The sequence below is a fragment of the Sparus aurata genome, chromosome 1, assembly GCF_900880675.1.
Source record: "Sparus aurata chromosome 1, fSpaAur1.1, whole genome shotgun sequence".
Classification (NCBI taxonomy): Eukaryota; Metazoa; Chordata; class Actinopteri; order Spariformes; family Sparidae; genus Sparus; species Sparus aurata.
The window spans coordinates 22,147,447-22,166,406 of record NC_044187.1 but is presented as its reverse complement, the minus strand read 5'-3'; the positions used below and the strand labels follow the sequence as shown (position 1 = coordinate 22,166,406).

Sequence of the window (18,960 nt, the reverse complement as noted above, 5' to 3'; positions counted from 1 at the left end):
TGTGTGTGTGTGTGTGTGTGTGTGTGTCCGATACGTGTCTGTGTGAAAATGTGTGGCCCCCACCCCCCTCCTCCTGCCTCCTAGTGTGGATTAGGTTTAGGCTGATCTGTGGCCAGTAGGAGCAGGCGGCCCCTATAGCGGTCTTATGTTGGTCTCTGATATAGCTGTGTTTACCAAGCCATACAGCACACACATGTTCGTACGCACAAGAGCACACACACGCACACACACAGGCGCGCACATCTGAAATCAGACCGAACACTCACGTATGTTACAGACAGATAGACAGACGTGTGGTGGTGGAGCAGAAGAGTCACAATCACATCAGTGTGCCGATGCTGAGGACATCTCTCACCCGGGCCTTTGCCAGCTTTTGTCATGAGAGCAGGAGGAGCTCCAAAATCTAGATATACATGCAGTTATCTGGCGTGAGCGTTTGTTGCTGCGGTGCTCACGACCTGATAATATTTGATTTTTTTTTGGCAGTAGTTTTGATGTCTTGTTCACAAACGATCTGATTCTGTTTAAGGGATCTTTGGTGCGAACGGGGGAAACCTGAGTTGAACCTGACTCAACGAGAGCGCCCAGCTTTCACTGCCCTTCCCGACGCCCGCTCCTCTTTATATAAATGGTTGGAAAACTGAAACTGATGCATTCAAGGCAAGGCGACTTTATTGACCTAACACTTAGAGCACAAATTCGTAAGAAATGCACCGACCGCGCAGAGAGACACAGTTTAAACCTAAATGCAGTAAAACCTAGTTCACACATGCAAAATTAAATCATACTGGTGCGATTTCTTGGTTTGAATCAGATCCATATCACACCCTTTTTAAAGATAAACTTGGTCCCCCTAAAGGAACCAAAAAAAAGGGAAATTAAGCCGATATTTGGAACAGATCCCGGAAAGGAACGGAGCCATACGTACAGAGCTGTAATTCCCGTCACTATAGCAGTGACTAAGAATTATGTGCGCAACGTGAACGGGTGATTGACTGATAACTGCTTATCCTCCCGGTGCAAGACTGCCATTATCACTTCACAGCTTTGGGAGTCGAAGGTGCGACTATCATTAACAGACTTTAGTGTGAGGCGATCAGACAGAAAACTCACAGGGAATCTCGCAAAGCAACCGAGGGAAGAGACGACACAAGAGCCAAAGTACGGTGCTCTTGGTGCAGCTGCTTGGGACAGACTCCCCTCACCTTCATCCCTGTGCTCCTCATCCTCCACCCCCTCCACCTCCTCAATTAGCTCCCTTTAAAAGAGAAGTAACGGTTAGCGAGAGATCCGCATTGTTCGAGGATGAGCTTCGGTTGTTGTTGTTGTTGTTGTTTGTCTCTCTCCCTCTCTCCCGCGCTGTCTTTCTCCATCCCCCTCCTCTGTCGCCCGTTCTTTTTTGATTTTCTCAGAGGCTTTTTTGTGGGGGTAACCCCACTGAATGGGACAATGCAGCCTAGCGTGAAATTAAAGCTCTTAGTTAGTTTGGAGTTGCTCAAAAGAGGATTTTACACATGCATGCATTCATACACCCTCCCATACGCTATAGATATAGCTAATTAGAGGAAGTACACCCTATGTCGAGCATCAAGGGCCCAATTAAAAGAGTAGGGAATACCTCGGTGCGCGAGATCTAGGCCAACTCAGCTCCGTGAATGCGTTTCTAGGCCTTGTGTGTGAACAGTATGTCTGCCTTCTTAATCCAGGCGGGAGAATATGGACAAGACCGATATGAGAAGCGCACAAGTTTCATTAACATATGCATGTCACGTACTCGGTAAGTAAATCAAGAAAACAGTGGGATTGATCATCCTGACAGGCGAGCGTCTGATTCAAAACAGATTGGACTGCTCTTGTTGACTCTTCCAAGTCTCATTTTTTTGGAAGTAGTCTCCAACGAGATGTCTGTCATGCATGCACATTACAGTTTTTTCGTTGATCATGTCAAAGGCATTTCTTCTCGTGCGTCTGATGATGATGTTTTTTCGCTTTGTCAAATGAGTTTGCACGGCACTTAAATACGTAAAGCACTGAAAAGTCAAACAGTGTCTCTCCGGCGATGTTCTGCATGTAAAGCATAACTTGTCCTGACACTGTATGGCCAGTGTGTTGGATGACTATCTAAGGTCGTTTTTTTGTGGGTTTTTTTGCCTGTGTGTGTGTGTGTGTGTGTGTGAAGCAGAGGCAGACACTAATATAGAGCAGCAGCAGTCCACATCGCCTGAGGGAGCTGATGGCTGAAATATCCACCAGACCTAATAAATGTATCTGATACTTGATGCAAAAGCAACAACAATCTTTACTCCCAGTCTTATCAAGTTTCACACGCACACACTCACACACAAACACACACACACACACACACTCACATGCTTTTGTTCAGCCCTATTTCCTCAATGTAACTACTGGTCACAGAGGCCTGCAGTCCCAGCGAGGGAGCCAGTGAATCCAGTTAGTGAGTCAGACTTTGTGGAACAAAGTGTGCTGCTTTCTGATCCTCTCTCTCTCTCTCTCTCTCTCTCTCTCTCTCTCTCTCTCTCTCACACACACACACACACACACACACACTCCCTCTCTCTCTCTCTCTCTCCCTCTCTTCCATTGAGAGTGCTGGCAGCTCGCCAGGGGTGGAAAAATCTATAAGCCATTGCGTAATATACCATATCTTTACCTTGGTTGAACCCTGCGCAAGATCCACAGCTGTGTGAGCGCACAAACAGAGACATTAGTGTGCTTGTTGCCTCTGTGTGTGTGAGAGACAGACAAACAGACAGACAGACAGACAGAGGGAGAGAAGACACACAGAGTGGCTTCTTTGTGGCTAGTTTTCGGCACATACCCTCATATAAACAGTATCACACCACTTTGATCAAACGCTGCTGACAAAATATTTTCCAAAGTAGAGCGAGTAGACGGCGTCCTGATCACTTTCTGGAGCGCCTTGCCAAGAGGAAAAGTAAGCTGAGGCCATATAAAATTTATCTGTTTTTTTGAGGCGGTCGATGTTAAAAATGGAAATCAAATTAACTTTGTGTTTTGCTTTAATGACATATAAACTCCATGGCAACACCACTGTGCTTCCAGAGCCCAGTGGCACAAGTGATACTGGAGTGACTTGTTCTCCGTGCACATCTTTAGAATGGAAATGAACGTACAGGGCCGCGGGCTGAGGGGCTAGCAGGGCCTTTCATGTTCGGCACTCCTCTTCTCATCCGGTTTCGATGCGTTTGGTGCCGTGTTTGTGCAAGTGCAGGCCTCTCTCGCAGTGTCCATCTGCACCTGAGGCTTCTTCGGGTGCAGGTGTGACTGTTTGAGCTCCCGAGGGAGGGAGTGTAATGTTTTTATTGGACGCCTTCATAGCAGGACTTAGTCACTGGCTTTCAAACTGTTTAATACTGCAAGTTCCCTGGCATTGCCTCTGTAATTGGTCTTATCTTGCACATGTTAAGCTGCAAAGAACATTTCTAGACGTGGACAATAGTAAGCTACGATGAGATGAAATGCCTGACACTGTCCAATTAGTTGTCATCTTCACTAATATGATCCACTCAGCCAGAGATATCGGCCTTCCAAATATCACATGCCTGGACTGATTCGTTTTTGATGCCGGTGATTATTATCAAATGGTCTGTAATGACTACTGATAATCCCCATATGCAGCCGGGCACTGAGAGGAGGTTGTTTGTTAATGCACCACTGAAACCTAAAACACATGCAGATGTGTGTGGGACGAAACCGCAATTGAGAGAAGCCCTGCCATTGTTTTTAGTGCACGCTCGCGCTTAATTTCTACCGGCTTGCTTATGGAAATTCGAACAACAAACGTGCCACTTTTTCTGCACTAATCCCCCGGCTACACAGTGTGAAGGGTCAAACTGTGTTAGTGTGGTGATGGCGGTTTGGGGCCTGAGGAAGGGGTGACAGCCGTATGAGGGAGGTATACGTGGGATAAGTTGGACACAGCATCACTTTTCACCTCGTGCGTTGCATATGTATTTGTGCGAACGTCTGTGTGAGAAGGACTGCCGATATGTTTGTGTTTATTGACTCAAAGAGACGGGCCGTGGCTGCGTACACAGTGGTGCGCGGGTGGCAGGGGTCCAGGCTCGGGGGAAACGTGTGTGTTTAAAGTACACACAGGCCTAATTATGCTGATTTAAGCATTCTTGCGGTCCTCCCTCTGGCTTGTGGTGAGTTAACTGGCACAGGGGCGTCCAGCAGAGAGAGAGAGACGGGGGGGGGGGGGGGGGGGGGGGGGTAGAGAGCGAGAGGGAGTAAAGATAAAGAAGACGGACAGAGGAAGGAGGTTCAATAAAGACATTGATTAAAAAGAAGACGAAGAAGAAAATATGTTAGTGAGAGCGACTGTGCAGAGAAAATATGTTGCATATGGCGAAACGCAGGAAAAACATACAGCCGCCGTCACACTTCCCAGCAGGTTTTTTCCCTCCTCACTTTGGGGTTTAGAGCGCGCCCGCTCTCCGTATTTATTTTTATATTCAGATGTTATGGATTGCTCCGGGAAAAGGCCGTCCCTTTTCCCAGCAAGAGGAATTAATACTGTTTGAATGTTCTCTCTGGAGTCTAAAAGGAGGAATTTTCGCAATGGAGTTTGGGGAGGTTTGTAAGTGAAAAACCTGACCACTGCTAAATAAACAAACTTGGGGGATGATTAAAAACTGACCCCTGTTTGTTGACTCGCTGCTCTCCGGGCCTGTGTGGGTGCACCTGTCTCCTGTCGCTGTATGTGCATGCATTTACCACGTTGTTAACCGAGACCCACATGAGAGGGCAACACATTTTAATTATGGAGGCAGCTCCGCAGGTGAGTCTAACAAAGGTGAATGGAACTTCAGGCAGGTTTGAATATTTATGCATGTGCAAGTAATATTAGGTTGACGCCACACATGCACGCATCATCAATAGGATTGGACAAATGTGCAAATTTTCCACTTATTTAACTGAGTTTAAAATGGAAAACATGTCAATGTGCAGAAATGCTACTGCTTAAATTTGGTCAGTATTTCACAAACGTTTTTTCGTTAGCATATAACATAAATCAGGACTGTTCTCTTAGGTAAACAAAACGAATCCTATACATTTAATTTCACGACTGTTGCACAGACTGAAAATATCTTTTTACCAACTTTAACAAAAGTGTTTTTGTTGGCTCAGCCTAACCCCAGACTGGCTGTGAACCCTGGTGATTCTGGTGTGACTGTCCTGGACTTTGTTCGCTTGCCATCCGCCCATGTTTCATTCAGTCAAAGAAACGTGGTGTGGGCATGAGAGATAGTCGGCTGAGTCATGAAAACAATAAAAAAATTAATTATATGTCATGGCGATTTTACGACCCGCCGTAATGCTACGTTGGCGTTTTTTGCCTGTTTCAGACAGGGAACACGGAAAAAACTACTTTTCAGGCAAAGCGTTTGTGCCATAGCGCTGTACTCCTGTGTGTGTGGGATTCCTGCACCTCTTCTTTATGACTTTGTTGCCTAAACACTATCCAAAACATCGCATTAACACCAAAGAGGACATAAAAGGCCCGCGCAGGTTCCCTCTGCAGCAGTGCAGAGCCGAGATTGATGATGTTGGCCCGTGTGTGTATTCAGGGCGCCTTTCACGCAGGTGATAAAATCCTGCTGGAGAGGCAGGCAGGGGCTGCTCAGTGTCTCTAGGTTCATTCGATGCACTGAATCAGACAGGATCAGCCGACACCAAATCTCACATGTGCTCTCCTCTGAAAATGTGCTCTCACTTTCCTTAAACTTCATTCCTATCTTTTTTTTCCTCTCTCTCTCAAAACCTCCCCCTTTATTTTGCTTATCTTTGTCTGCGACTCTCACTCTCCCCCCATCCCTCAACTCTGTCTCTTTTACTTCAATCATCCCTTTCTCCGTTTTACCTCATTCTTTCCAGCCCCCTCTGCTACTCCTCTCTTTCATTCCCTCAGGAAGAGCCACAGTCTTATCTGGGATATGTTGGATTTGGTGAGCTTAAAAGCCACTTTACTAACTCCCTGTCTGCCTCTCCTGAGAACAGCACAGGCTATCTAAAACAGTTTCACCATTCGCCAGGCTTTGTCCGCTGGAATGCTGCTCATCGGGCAACTTTTTTTTACTCCCTATCGCCTCTTAATGCTAATCCCCTACCTGCCGCTCCATCTTCCAGACTCCCACCCTCCTCTCCCTTCTCTGTTTTCCTCCCCTTTGCTTCTTTTTCTGTTCCTACGCTGACTAAAATGCTTGATAATACACATATTGGGTTTCTTTGGTGATGTGAAGGAATGCTAATGTATCATAACCATATTACAGTACTTAGAGGAGGCAAATGGTGCCAAGTGCTATCTGGAGAATCAAATCTCTGCACAAGAGGCTTTTTTTCTGCGCTTAAAATTGAAAAATGGTGTTTCCATTTAGATTTTTCCTCTCTGGAAATGATGTATAACGCTGAAAGCCCCTCTAAAATTGGAGGAAACAATGGCGCTGTTGTGTTCAATAATGCAATTTATCCAGGAATTGGAAGGCTAGCCTAAATAAAGACAAGGCCAAATCCTATTTTGCATCAGATTCAAGCATTTGAATATTGGCCACAGCATTTCCCTATATGTAGTTCTTTGAAAACAATGCTGCGCTGTCCTCTCTGTGCATGACTGTTTTGCATATAGTACAGTTAGACTTGGTTGTAAAGTAAAATAATGTTTTTTTGAAAAAAGCATCTGAATACTGTACTGATATTTGGAGCACAAAATGCTTGAAGAGTGTAACCAAATGATAAGTGTAAATCCAGAAGCGATCCTAACAGGATATGATCAGACCGGGGCAGGCCCTCTCTGGCGTGTGGCAGGCGAGCTGGAAGGAGGGAGGATTTGCTCGTTTTATTATTAGGGCCTGTGTGTGTTGTTGATGGAGCAGCTCCATCCATGTTGATTCACAGAGAGACAGCGGTGATGGCTACACCGAGCAGGGGTGTCAGGCTTGGCTGATGACTGCAACTCCCTAAACAGCGCTGCAAAGGCAAACCCTTCATGCTGTGTGTGCATGTGTGTATGTGCATGTATACAAGTCCGTGTTTGTGCATGTACATTCCTGTCGACGTGTGGATCTGTGTGTGTGTGTGTGTGTGTCGGTGTGCAGGCCATACTGCATTTGCATGTGCATGCGTGTGTGAGGGAGTTTGTGTGTGTGTGTGTGTGTGTGTGTGTGTTTCACTCCTGACAGCCAAGAAGCCTCAGCAGCATCTGACGTGGCAGCTCTTGCTGCTTTCCGTCCAGCTCTCTCCTTCTGGCTCACTTCTCTGTGATACTATCTTTTCATACAATCACATGTTTATAAATGGAGACTGACTGGTATTTCATACAGGACCGGTTTCGCTGAGAGTTGATAAACACAGTGCCATCCGCTGCAAAATAACATGGCACAAGTAAAATATTTTCTTTTATTTTTGGGGGGTGGGGGGGAATGAAACAACAGTAAATCTGAGCGATTCTGAGTAAAGGAGAAAAAGTTTTTGAAAAAAAAAAAATCTGGCATGATTCCCTGTGAGGCCAGAACGGGCACATTTGGTTTTACAAATGCAGCATTTCACTCTCGTGTTATCCCGTTTATCAGCACAATTTCAAAGGATTCTAAGGGCCAATACTAATACTACCTATAAATAATATAGCAGTATTGCACTCATTCTGCATAACAATCCCACACCATTCTTTTGCTTGAGTTATGCATTTTGTAATAAAATGTTGTTTTGGAGAAGGAATTCAACTCAGAATTTTGATATTTACAATATTAATGATGCAAAAGTACAAACTCAGAGCAATTTATTTTATTCACAACCGAATAACATAAACAAATTGAAATAGTATGATATCATGTTGTCCTTTAAGATCAGCGTGTTTATTCACTTTATTCAATTACGAAAACGAAGAGACTTGGTTATTTTTAGTTTGTTTAGGCATGAATAAATTATTAAACAAAGATCTTTCACTTCTGATTAAAATGTCTTCTCCAAAACTACATTGCGCTCTCCTAAAGAAAAGAAATATGTGCTTTTTAATTATACATCTTCCGTTAATAAAAACTGAACACACAAGCATATCATTTTTAAATCCAACAGTAACCTAATTTGAAGCATGAATCAGTGATAAAGAACTTGTTTCGGTTCTCGCCTCATTTTTCTCGTGTTTTTTGCCTTTTGATGGAGGTGGGTTTCCTCCATTTTATGTCCCCTCTGAGGACATGTACTTATGGCCGTCTGCCTGTGGTACTGTGGTGCTCCTGAGGTCTGTGCGAGGTGGTAGTTTAGGCTCGGGAAGTCAACGAGCGTGGTCACAGAGGAGATAACTGCACACACACTCTTTCGGAGGCGCCCGTCTGCATCGTGTGTCTGTCTGTCCTCCCCTCACTTTGGTGGAGGATCCGTCTTTAAAAAAAGAAAGCGCCGGTTTGAGAGGATAAAAGTTTCAAAAGTGATTTAGTCGCTGTGTGTGCGCGCACGTGTCCTCGTGTGTTTATGTGAGAGTGTGTGTGTGGCTGTGAAGGCTCTTTGTTTCTCGCCTCGCATGTGTTTGTGTGAGTCCTCTGTTTCTTCCGGCCTGGCATGGTGCATGCCCTACAGGGAACGCCACTCAAAATGGGCAGAGCGACCTTTAACCCTCGCACTGCCAGCTCAGAGACAGGCATAACTCGCTGCCATATCAAGAGCCTGTCTCTCTTTAACCCGAACTCTGTCATGCGTGGCAGAGATTAAGACCCGGTTCTCAGGAAGCCATTTGGAACAGACACCTTTTAACCCTAATGGGATCAGAGTCGCACATGAAGCCACTTTGGAGCAGCCACCCACTCTTAACCCCTAACACTACCAACTCAGCACAGACAAGGCAGAGTGCACAGGCAAAGGCCCAGCTCATATCATGCCACAGGGAGCGGGCACAGTTTAACCCTCACAGCGCCAACTCAGCACAGGCTGAACTCCAGCTCACATGATAAGCAGAATTAAATCTGCAAAGCTTCAGTGTTCCTGATAGGGAGCTCGCTGGTGCGGAAATAAGATGCTAATGTAACAGGGCTGGTTTTCCATTTGCAAAGTAGCATACCACAAACATTTGCAGTGATCTAGTTGAAAAAGTTTTGCTCTTTGTCTTGTTGAGAATTTGTATAATTTGGCACATTAAAGGGGCAATGTGTAGTCTTGGAGAAGTAGCTCAAACTCTGGAATGTTTTAATATTTACAATATTAATGAGGTAAGAATACAAAACCCAGAAATATGATATTTTCCTTAACTTTATACACAAGCTGTTCTCAAGGTCCAGAACACTGTTTGAAGCTAGAAAGGTGGCAGGGTCCGCCAAATATAAGCAAAGTGATACAGTATGAAATTGTGTTGTCCTTTAAGGTCAGTTTGTGTATTCAGTTAATTCAGTCATGAAAACAGGGTTGGTAATTTAGTTTGTTTATGCATAAAAAAAATTAAAAAATCAGTCAGTGCTCCTTTAAACCTCTGTCAATTGCTCTCTTGTACAGCCATGTTTCAAGCTCGACAACCACAGAATTATGAGTCCTAAAAAAAAAAGAAAAATGAAAAGAGTTTCATAATAAAGCCAAGCTTGTAGAATCTCATCTCATGGTTAATAATTCTTCAATCACCAAGATTAGAATCAGCATGGTTTCATGCATCGCTCTGTCTGCTGCGATGTTAATTTGGAACAATATCCTGCGGTACCTCAAAACACAAAAAAAAAAAAAAAGAAATGGCTGCATGTTCTAACACACGATTTAACCACGGCACCTCTAGTATTTTTCTGTTCTTGCATGAAGGGAGAATGTGTGTGCGCTCCACTGATGCCCTGCTCAACAATCAAGGAAGCAATCAGTTAAATTAAAAAAGTTAGGAATAAATGTACCAACTGCCTTCTCGCAAATTATACATTCAAACTAAATGCTGACGATGTAATAGTTATACAAACCGCAGCAGATAAAGAAAAAGTATCATTTATAGAAGAGATACTTTCCCTTTAAGGGAAGTGTCAGGGCATGAGTTGTGGCATGAGTGGCTGAGAGAGAGAGCGAGAGAGAGAGAGAGAGAGAGAGAGAGAGAGAGAGAGTGAAACAGATAGAGGAAGAAGTGAGAGAGAGAGTGAGAGAGAGAGAGAGAGTGAGAGAGAGGGGGTAAAGGGAGTTTCTGCACTTGCCTGTCTGGCAGTGACCGAGGAATGAGTGTACAAGTTTGAGTCTGGGTGAGTCAAGCTGCGTTAGAGAGGGAGAGAAAAGGAGGGGGGAGGGAGTTCCACTGTGTAAAGAGTGAGATGCTGGAAGATGGATAGCAATCGAGATAGAGATCGCACAGGCGATTGGTAGAAGAAGTGAGAGTGTGAAGCAGCAAAAAGCAGAGGGAGGGATGGTTGAAGTGCAACAACAATATGGAGTGCAGGAAAGGGAAAAAGTGTTAGAAGGGGGGGGGGGGTTGCAGAGTAAGAGGTGAAATAAATAAATGAAGGAATGGAGGAGTAGGTGATGGTGGGTGTGGGGGGGCACAGAGTGAATGTGTGAGTTGGGCTAGTGGTGAAGCATTTGCATAAAGGGTGAGGGCACTCTGCCCGGGCTTTGGGGAGAGGTTGGCATCTCGCCTTGCCGACTGGCAGAACGAGGACCAGGGAGGAATAAAAGAATGAGGGGGAGCGAAAGAGTGAGAGAGAAAGTCTCTCAATAGTGCATCTCTTGTGTGAGGAGAAGCAGGCCTTGGCTGCTGTTGGAGCAGGGCATGGTGGGGAGGGGGATATCGGCTTTCATTATCTGCTTGATTCCTGCTGTATTTGCTAACCATGAGGTTCAAAGCCCTCTGTGCAGCTGTAGGCAGGGCATGGTAGCCAGTGAGTGCCGCTGGCATGTGCAGACTGGAACACTGTAGGTGTGTGCATGCAGCATGCGCTTCGGGTTAGGAGTGAGACAGAGAGTGTGAGACAGACGCTCTCCTTCCCTGTATGGTTGACGCTGCCGTACACACACTCCTCTAGCACCCCTCACACACACACACACACACACGTACACACATACACACACACACACACACACACACCCCAAGTATCACACTGCCTACTTGACCTTATCAGGAATGGGCGCCCTTGTCGAGGGGGAAATGCTGCACACTCAGTTTTACTGCAGCGTCCTGTCGGAAAATGCCACACCAACAGTATGAGTATGTGTGTGTGTGTGTGTGTGTGTATGTGTGTGTGTTTGTGTGTGTGTATTCACTATGGTGACGCGACTGAAACTGTTGTAATGTAAATACACATGCAGTAGTCTATATGTATTCACTTAGCATACATGTAATCCTATATGGTCCCATTTAGCTGCAGCCACATGGTGAAATGGTTTTATTAAATCATTGTTTGCAGCGCGTAGCGCCAGAATCTCCTAATTCAGTTTGAAATCTATAATTTTGCCCAGTTTTATTTAGACCACGATAACATCATCCCTGGGAGAAACATTCTCTCTAATTGGAGGCACCATTATCTAGATTAGCATTCAGTTTTGCATTATGGGGAGTAAATGTATAATGTTTCACACAGCCCTTTATGCTGTTCCAACAATACATGCGGTGTGTATGTATTTATGTATGCAGTGTATAAGAAAAACCCAAATCTATTTAACAAAATTTGAGCATCACAAAGTTTTCCAAATTGAATTTGGTTCTCTAAATATTTTCAGAATATAAACTGAGAATTTCTTGTGAGGGTACAGTTATGTTTATAATTAACCATATAAGGTGAAATTAATGCAGATGTAACGGAGTCATAGAAAACCCTCACAAACCTCAAGAAAATCCTGGCTGAATAAATTCTTGAAACTTTAAAAAAAGAAATACAAATCAAGAAGAGCCCTGGAGCTTATCTATGTGCTTACATTTGAGGCAAAAACAGTCCATCCAGACAAATCCATCGTACCAACGTGAAAGCACATTTGAGTATAAAATTACCCAGGTCTGCAGTCATGTCCGAAGCCCCAGCCTGCCATCAGCGCTTGTGTCTCTGGAGCTGTTTAAAGTTTGTTCACTCTGTCTTTCCCCTCTCAGCCTCATGCCACAAATGGGTTCCAGACTTTCACACATAGTAATGCTTCAGTGTGTAAACAGGCGTAATTACAAACGATGCGCAGACACACTTTTAACATCAATCTGTGCTGATGGGAGAAAGAAAGCAGAACGAGGGTACGTTTTTTTCCTCTTCCAGAGGGTTGAATAGATGAAAAGGTTTTGAGCTGGATGGAAATTGAAGGACTGGCAGTGATGAAGTTAAGGAGGAAATTTTAAAGAAGAATAATGCGGGTCTGTGTGTGAATGCGTGTGTGTGGCCTTGAATAAGTGAATAAATGAATGAAAGGAAGGGAAAAAAGGACACTTATTTTTTGTAATTCATGAGAGTTTCCAAGGAAATAGTAGTTTATGTCAACTTGTCGGTAATTATTTTATATCCCTGAGGCTTGTGAGGTTACCAGCCCATCACCTCCTAATGGCAGGGTGTCACTCACCACTAGTCAGGCCTGCACACCTTACTTTTCCTGCACTCCTCACTGGAAGAAAATATGGAAACTTCAATCAACCCGCAGAAACACTATTTTTCTCTTCTCTCTCCCTCTTCTTCCTTTTTCTTGTGAGATGGTATTATGCCTGCACTGCATAAAAAATGGTCAAACGTTTTTAGAAAAAGTGTTGAACAGTTTTGAAAAATGTTTTATTTCTATACAAAGACAAACAGCTCAAGAAACATCTACCCAAATTACTCCAGACCATTTCGAGTGATAAGAGCACAAGTGCATGCGCACAAACACACACACGCATGCACGCACAGGGAAAATAGTTAAAATCTCTCGCAGTCTTTCCTTAACATCACCACTTGTCAATATGTGATTTCACAGAGCAGATGTCAAAGATGGATTCGTGACACGTCCTGACACGCTGCAAATTTCATTAGCTTTCTGTGTGCGAATGTATGTGTGCGTGTGTGAGAGAGAGTGTTTCCTATCCTTACTCTTACAGGTTAATTTGAACAGAGTTAATAAAAAAACGTGTGTGTGTGAGACAAATATAATTTAATCAGACACATGTGGCCTTCAGTTATGCGTTTTTATTATTTCCTAAAATTAAGTTTAGCTTTTTTATTTATTATTATATTTTAAGAATAAATGTTATGAAAATAAAAAGCTGAAAAAGCAAAAAGCAAATAAAATATGTCTTTGGGTTTATTATTACTATTATTATTATTATTATTATTATTATTATAGAACAATTGAAATGTTTGTCAATTAAGTACAATTTATAAACATGTATTTACACAGAAACAGACATTCAAAATGATTATGATTAAAATGTTCTGAATTTTCATACAAAACTGAATGAGATTGAAAGGTTTGATCAATTTTATGAATGACTTAGATTTTTTATTAAATATCGCCCCTTTGTTAAACACACACATTTTAATAAATATATAGATTTATAGGATGTTTGAGTTAATTAGCCTAATTTACTGTAGCAATTGTTAAAATGTTTTCAAATGTTTCCAAAATTTGTTTTTTAAGAAATTTAAATAGTAACGAGTAAACTTTAAATTCACATATATAAGAGGCTCAGATAATTGAGGTTATGTTGATGGTATAGTATGAAACACAATGGGAGAATGTATTAATATAATCTAAAGGAGATCTGTTAGAAGGCTGTTTAAGTTTTTCTTTTATTGGACTAGAATTAATTTTTGTTATAATTTGTTTATTGCAACTTTTGAATTCCATTTCGTCTTTTGGTGGAATCACAATTGAAGAGTTAAAAAAGAACCAAAGAAAACAATCCACCCATATGCTGTAATATATTCCCTAACGCCTGAAATCTTGCCTGAAAGATAATAAAAAATAATGCCTGTTGACTCACAAACGAGGCATCCTCCGCATGCAGAATAAAAGCCTGACCTGATCTTTCTTCCCACGTATTAATTCCTGCAGAGATGTCAGCTCTTTTGCATTTATTTGCATGTCTATAATTCATTTCAGGTGATATCTGAACACTGTTATAATAAGGCCCAAGTTACAGTTAATAAAATGAATTGTATGCAAATATAGCCCGCAGGGAGGAACAAATACTTTTTGTTTGCATATAGGTGTTGGGCTATTTAAACATATTCTAGTAGGCTACATAAATAAATAAAGAAAAAACAAAAATGAGTAAGTAAAGGACGAAAGCTGCATGAACGTCTTTGTGCACATGTATTTGCTTTGTTTGCTCTGGTGGATGTTTGCCTTCCCTGAGGTCACAATTCTGGCTGCAGATTCAGCACCTGTTTAATTCCAAATCGACTTTTAAAGAATTAATTTTGACCCTTTTTGTTCAACGTAGGCCGCTCGGAAGCGAGGCTGCTAGGAGCCCGTTAGCGGAGCTCAGGTCCGGTGTGTCTGCGTCGGTGAAGAGCAGCGTTAACATTTGCTTATATCTGTTATTTAGAGCAGTTTTGCTGTCAAGAAAATTATATTTTGTTTATTTTAACGAACGTGAAATTCAAAGAGTTACTTTCAAACGGGCTGGAGGAGGTTAACAACAGTCTGGGAAGGTTAACAGACAGCCGTTATTAACGATAGCCAAGTGCCGTTACAGCGTTGTTAGGGAGATTATAAGTTTCCGGTAAACAATGAGGTAGGTTCCTTTTTTCCCTTTGTGAGGATATTAATTTTATATTTAAAAATAATAATAATTACAAAGGCAAGGTGCAGTGCCGTTCTGAGCTGAAGGACAGGCCACACAGACGTGTGTGTGTTCCTCTTTTAAAGGCATAACTTATGTAGCTAAAACCTTAATACATTACATAAAGTGGTCTTTAAGTAGTAGCTAAATACTCAGAATAGCTCATTAAGTTGTTGTCGTGTATTTAAAACCAGAATTTATCGCTTCTACCTCATCGTTAGGCCTCATTTCTCAGCGCTTGTGCCACTAACTCTACAGAATGACATTTAACTGCCAGCCTCGCGATCATTACAACATGGCCGAATAGGTGAATTTGCACTACGCACCAAAAAGAAGAAAATCTTGAATTCAACACTTTCCGTTTTTCTGTCCTTCCTTTGTCTTGTGTTTTTTGGCAGTAGCCGCTGCTAGACGCTTGGCCTCGGAGTAAAAACCTGAGGTGGTTTTCATTTCTCTGCTGCTCTCGGAGTTGTGCCCTGTCAGGGAGGGCAGGAGGGGTGATTGTCTTGCCCAGCCTGGCGAACAAAGGTCGTCGGGTTTTTTTTCTGAAAGACAGAGCATGGCTTGCAAAGATAAGATGAGCCCTCTCGCTCAAATTATTGCGGAGCAGATACCTAAAGAGTCCAGTGGCCAGGGCCCCGGAAAACGAAAAAAAAACAAAAAAAAACGCCGCCCACCTTTCCGTTCTGCCCCGAAGAACTCCGGGCAAACAGGAGAAACCCTCGCTAATGAGCTGAGGTTGAAAATGTCAGTAAAGGGGAGAAAAAGACACATTAAATAATACGGTGCCACACAGACTCACTTCTTAGCCAAAATCATAAAAGATCTCGCCGTAGCTGCAAATTGTGCACAGACTTAAAAGCCTCTGTTATGATGTTTATGTGTATAATTTTGTATGTGGTCCAGGTTATGATCATAATAGGCCTGGCAGTGGATTTAAGTAAGTGATTTTAAAAAGGGGGATTTTTGTGGAGGATTACATATTTCATTCAAATAGTATTTGCCTAATAATGTGGATTAATTTGTAGGCTCATAATAGGTTTTTCATCCTCTTTTTGTTATATAAAGAGTTAATAAGAGTTAAGTTAGTGAAAAAATGCTGCGGGGCTTGAACTATGAAAGCAAAATGTGTTGCTGGTTTGAATGGACAATGGAGAGTTTTGGATTTCCCTGAACGTAATCTTGGTTATCATCATTTTGTCTGTCAGTAATGGCATGGCTATATTACAGGAAGTGACAGTAATACTTGGCACATATCTTTCCTCTTCTTTGTCCACGGCCCATTCATCAGAAAGTCTAGATCCCTTCAGTCTTTTCATATAAGTGACAAACACACCTCCATCATTATTCCTCAAAAACAAAAACAAACACACACATCCTTTTTAATTCCATCTCCTCATGTTCCTTTTGCTCGTATTTTTTTTTTTTTTCTCTAGCCTCCGCCATCTTCTCTCATTCCCACATTTTTCACGTGTTCAGTGTGGCTGTGTGAGGCAGGCGTATGTTAGCATGGACAATCGGCACCCGGCCCGGCTCGGCCAGGTCCAGATGGGGTCTGCCCCCCCCCCCGCCTCCCCTCCCTCAGCAGTAGCAGTGATGAGCCAGTCAGCCAGCCAGCCAGGGAGCCAGCTAGCCAGCTAGCTACCCACCCGGGTAGCCAACCAGTCATCCACCCAGCCAGTCATGTAGCCTCTCAGCCAACCTAATAGCCAGCTCGCCAGCTAGTCAGTGGACCAGCCAGTCATCCAGGCTGTGGCTCCTCTGTCAGACACTGACAGAGGGAGCAGGCCAGGCTAAATCTGATGGTCCACAGAGCCAACCAGAGGACTCTGGCCTTTGTAGGGCGTTCACACAGACAGCCTGTCCCGTCGCACAGCAGGGGGCTTCAACCCACAATCAAATGTCCGAGCCCTCAACTTTGCCACATGACAAGTTAGCTTTTTGTGGCTGCCCACTGCAGAGATTCCAAATTTTGACAATGTCTCTATAATTCCTATGAGCCCCGTGGACTAGTTCATTTAATTTTTTTACAGCATAAATGAGCAAATGTGTTCTGGTTTTTTTTTGTAATTTGGAAGAATTATATTTTATTGCACCTCTAATAAGAAAAACGGTCCATACGTATTTCACACATACATCAGATTATATTGGACTGATCCTTGGTGAAAGCCTTTGTCTCTCAGATATTCCTCCCATGGTGCAATGGGCACAGCTTGTCCCTCTGAGGTCATGTGGGTCAGCCAATGAGGACGAGACAGCGCGCCTGCCAGGGCAGCCATACAGCCCTGTGCTCCCTCACTTTCTGCTGCTGTTCAATCCCAATCACGTGTCATTGTGTACTTCACAATGCAACACGATGAAAATATGGGCAATTTAGTGGCTGCATTAGGATCTATGATGATATTGGCTATTAGACAGACCACTGTATCTGAAGTTGAAAGCACTAGACTGAGCTTGGTGCCTGTTTGAGACAGTTTTGATATCCGCTTGCCTTTGTCAACAGCTTAACATGTATAGGCTACTTACATGAAGCTGTCCACCACAGCATTTTTAGCTGTCATTGTCCGTTGCATCCTGTCTCTCACCCCACAAATAGGATTGCTCTCTAATTTGGTAACAGAAACTTTTAATGTGTTTCTGTGTCTGTGCTGTTGGGGCTTTTAACATGGACTAGCACAAAAAAGAGAGAGAGAGAGAGAGAAGGGGCCAGTTTGGATGTGAGAGTGCATTTTGAAACAGGAGAGCATGTTTTTGGATGGTATTTTTTTGTTGGGGCGGGAGGGGGGTAACGGGCATTTTCTTCCCCCTCCTCTCTTTGTTTGTGTGGTAAATCCAGGAGCAGCTGCTGGTCTCAGGGTCTAGTGGGATTTTGGGCCTGTGTTTTCTCATGCCATCCCATGCCAAGGTGGTGTAACGCGAGCAGAGAGAGAGAGAGGGAGAGAGAGGGGTGTTTCTGGAAGGGGGGTGGGGGGGGGTGCAGTTGGAGAGCGAGCTGGTTTGTTGGGATGGCTGTGACCACGCTGGTGACGAAGGCGATGAAGGCGGAGGGGGGGTGTAGAGGGCTTTCGAAGGCGGGTGCTGTCTGGATTGGATGCATGTAAAATTAATATCCTCTGGACTTTGCCTTTGCACTAGATTGGAACTTGTCTATTTGGCTAATGACGTGCCTTCTGCCTGCACCACACACAGTCCCGTCTCCCCCCCTCCCTCCCTCTCTCTCTCTCTCTCTCTGTCTCTCTCTCTCTCGCTCTCTCTCTCTCCACTACCAGCCACCAACCATCCACCCCCCACATCTTTGCTTCTCCCTCTGCCATCTCTCTCTTCCCTCCCTTTCAGCGCTGGGAGCGTGCGTATTGGCTGGGCTGTTTGAGACTCGGTGCCAAATAGGTGGGCCCTCTGCATGTTGGCACAGACTCAGTCAATGGTTAGAGAAGGAAAGTGGAGAGGAAGAGAGAAAGAGAGAGACAGAGTTGGAGAGAAAGAGGGGGAAAAAAGAAGCTGCACTCGGGTTTGCCAGCGGTCGTGCACACTCTTCCAACATTGATTCGGTCCTCTTGTTTTGTTTTTTTTTTCTTCTTCTTCTCCTCCGTCCGCACCCCCCTTGTCCAGCTCTCTCTCTCCCTCTCCGTGAGTCTTATGCAGATCCTAGAGAATTGAACCAATAGCACGCGCCGCTTTGCCAAGCATTTTTTTTTTTATTGTTTTTTTCATCAAGATATTTTTCTCCACACATTTTTGCAAACAAAAAAAGAAGCTTGTTTCATTTTTTGACAATTTCATCCTTTTTGCTACAACGTCTATTTTATTTTGTTCGTGCACGTCCAGCATTTTAAAAATCCTTTTAGACCGAGAGATTGCTGAACTTCTCTACACTCTCCTTCTGTTGTGCTCTTGAACAGTACCTCTCCTGCATCTCCTGCTACAGTACCTCCTGTGTTCCTGTGCTGGTATTACACTGCGCCCCCTTGGCCTGTCTCCTCTTTCTCAGCTTTTTTCCCCCCTGCTGCTTTTATTGGACACTTTCTCAGCTTCTCTTTTGCTTATTTTTTTCTTCCTCAGTGTTTTGTTTTCTAATATACGCAGCATAACTTCAGAGCTTTTTGTGTCGAACAGTCCAGTTACTGGCGCTTTTTAAGTTTCTTTGCAATCGGCGGGGTGAATTTATGATGAGAGAGCAAAATGGTAACTACCATGTTATTCTTGTTTATATTCACATATGTTGTGTGATAACGACTGTT

General features: G+C 43.5%; 1 protein-coding gene across 19 annotated transcripts in view; it reads left to right on the top strand.

The window, feature by feature from the left end:
* The window catches only part of LOC115580196 (nuclear factor 1 X-type-like), a 114,719-nt gene that overhangs the window by 18,205 nt on the left and 77,554 nt on the right, over nucleotides 1–18,960 (top strand). Inside the window, exon 1 of one of the 19 annotated variants that reach the window (XM_030414345.1) lies at nucleotides 14,404–14,674. The exons of 17 other annotated variants lie outside the window; for them this stretch is intronic. Coding sequence is in view for 1 of the 2 variants with exons in the window: in XM_030414295.1 (XP_030270155.1) it covers nucleotides 18,902–18,904 (3 nt within the window). In the remaining variant the exon portion in view is untranslated. Of the gene's footprint in view, nucleotides 1–14,403; nucleotides 14,675–18,055; nucleotides 18,905–18,960 lie in introns of those variants that run through there. One more of the 19 variants, XM_030414295.1, reaches the window with a different exon arrangement.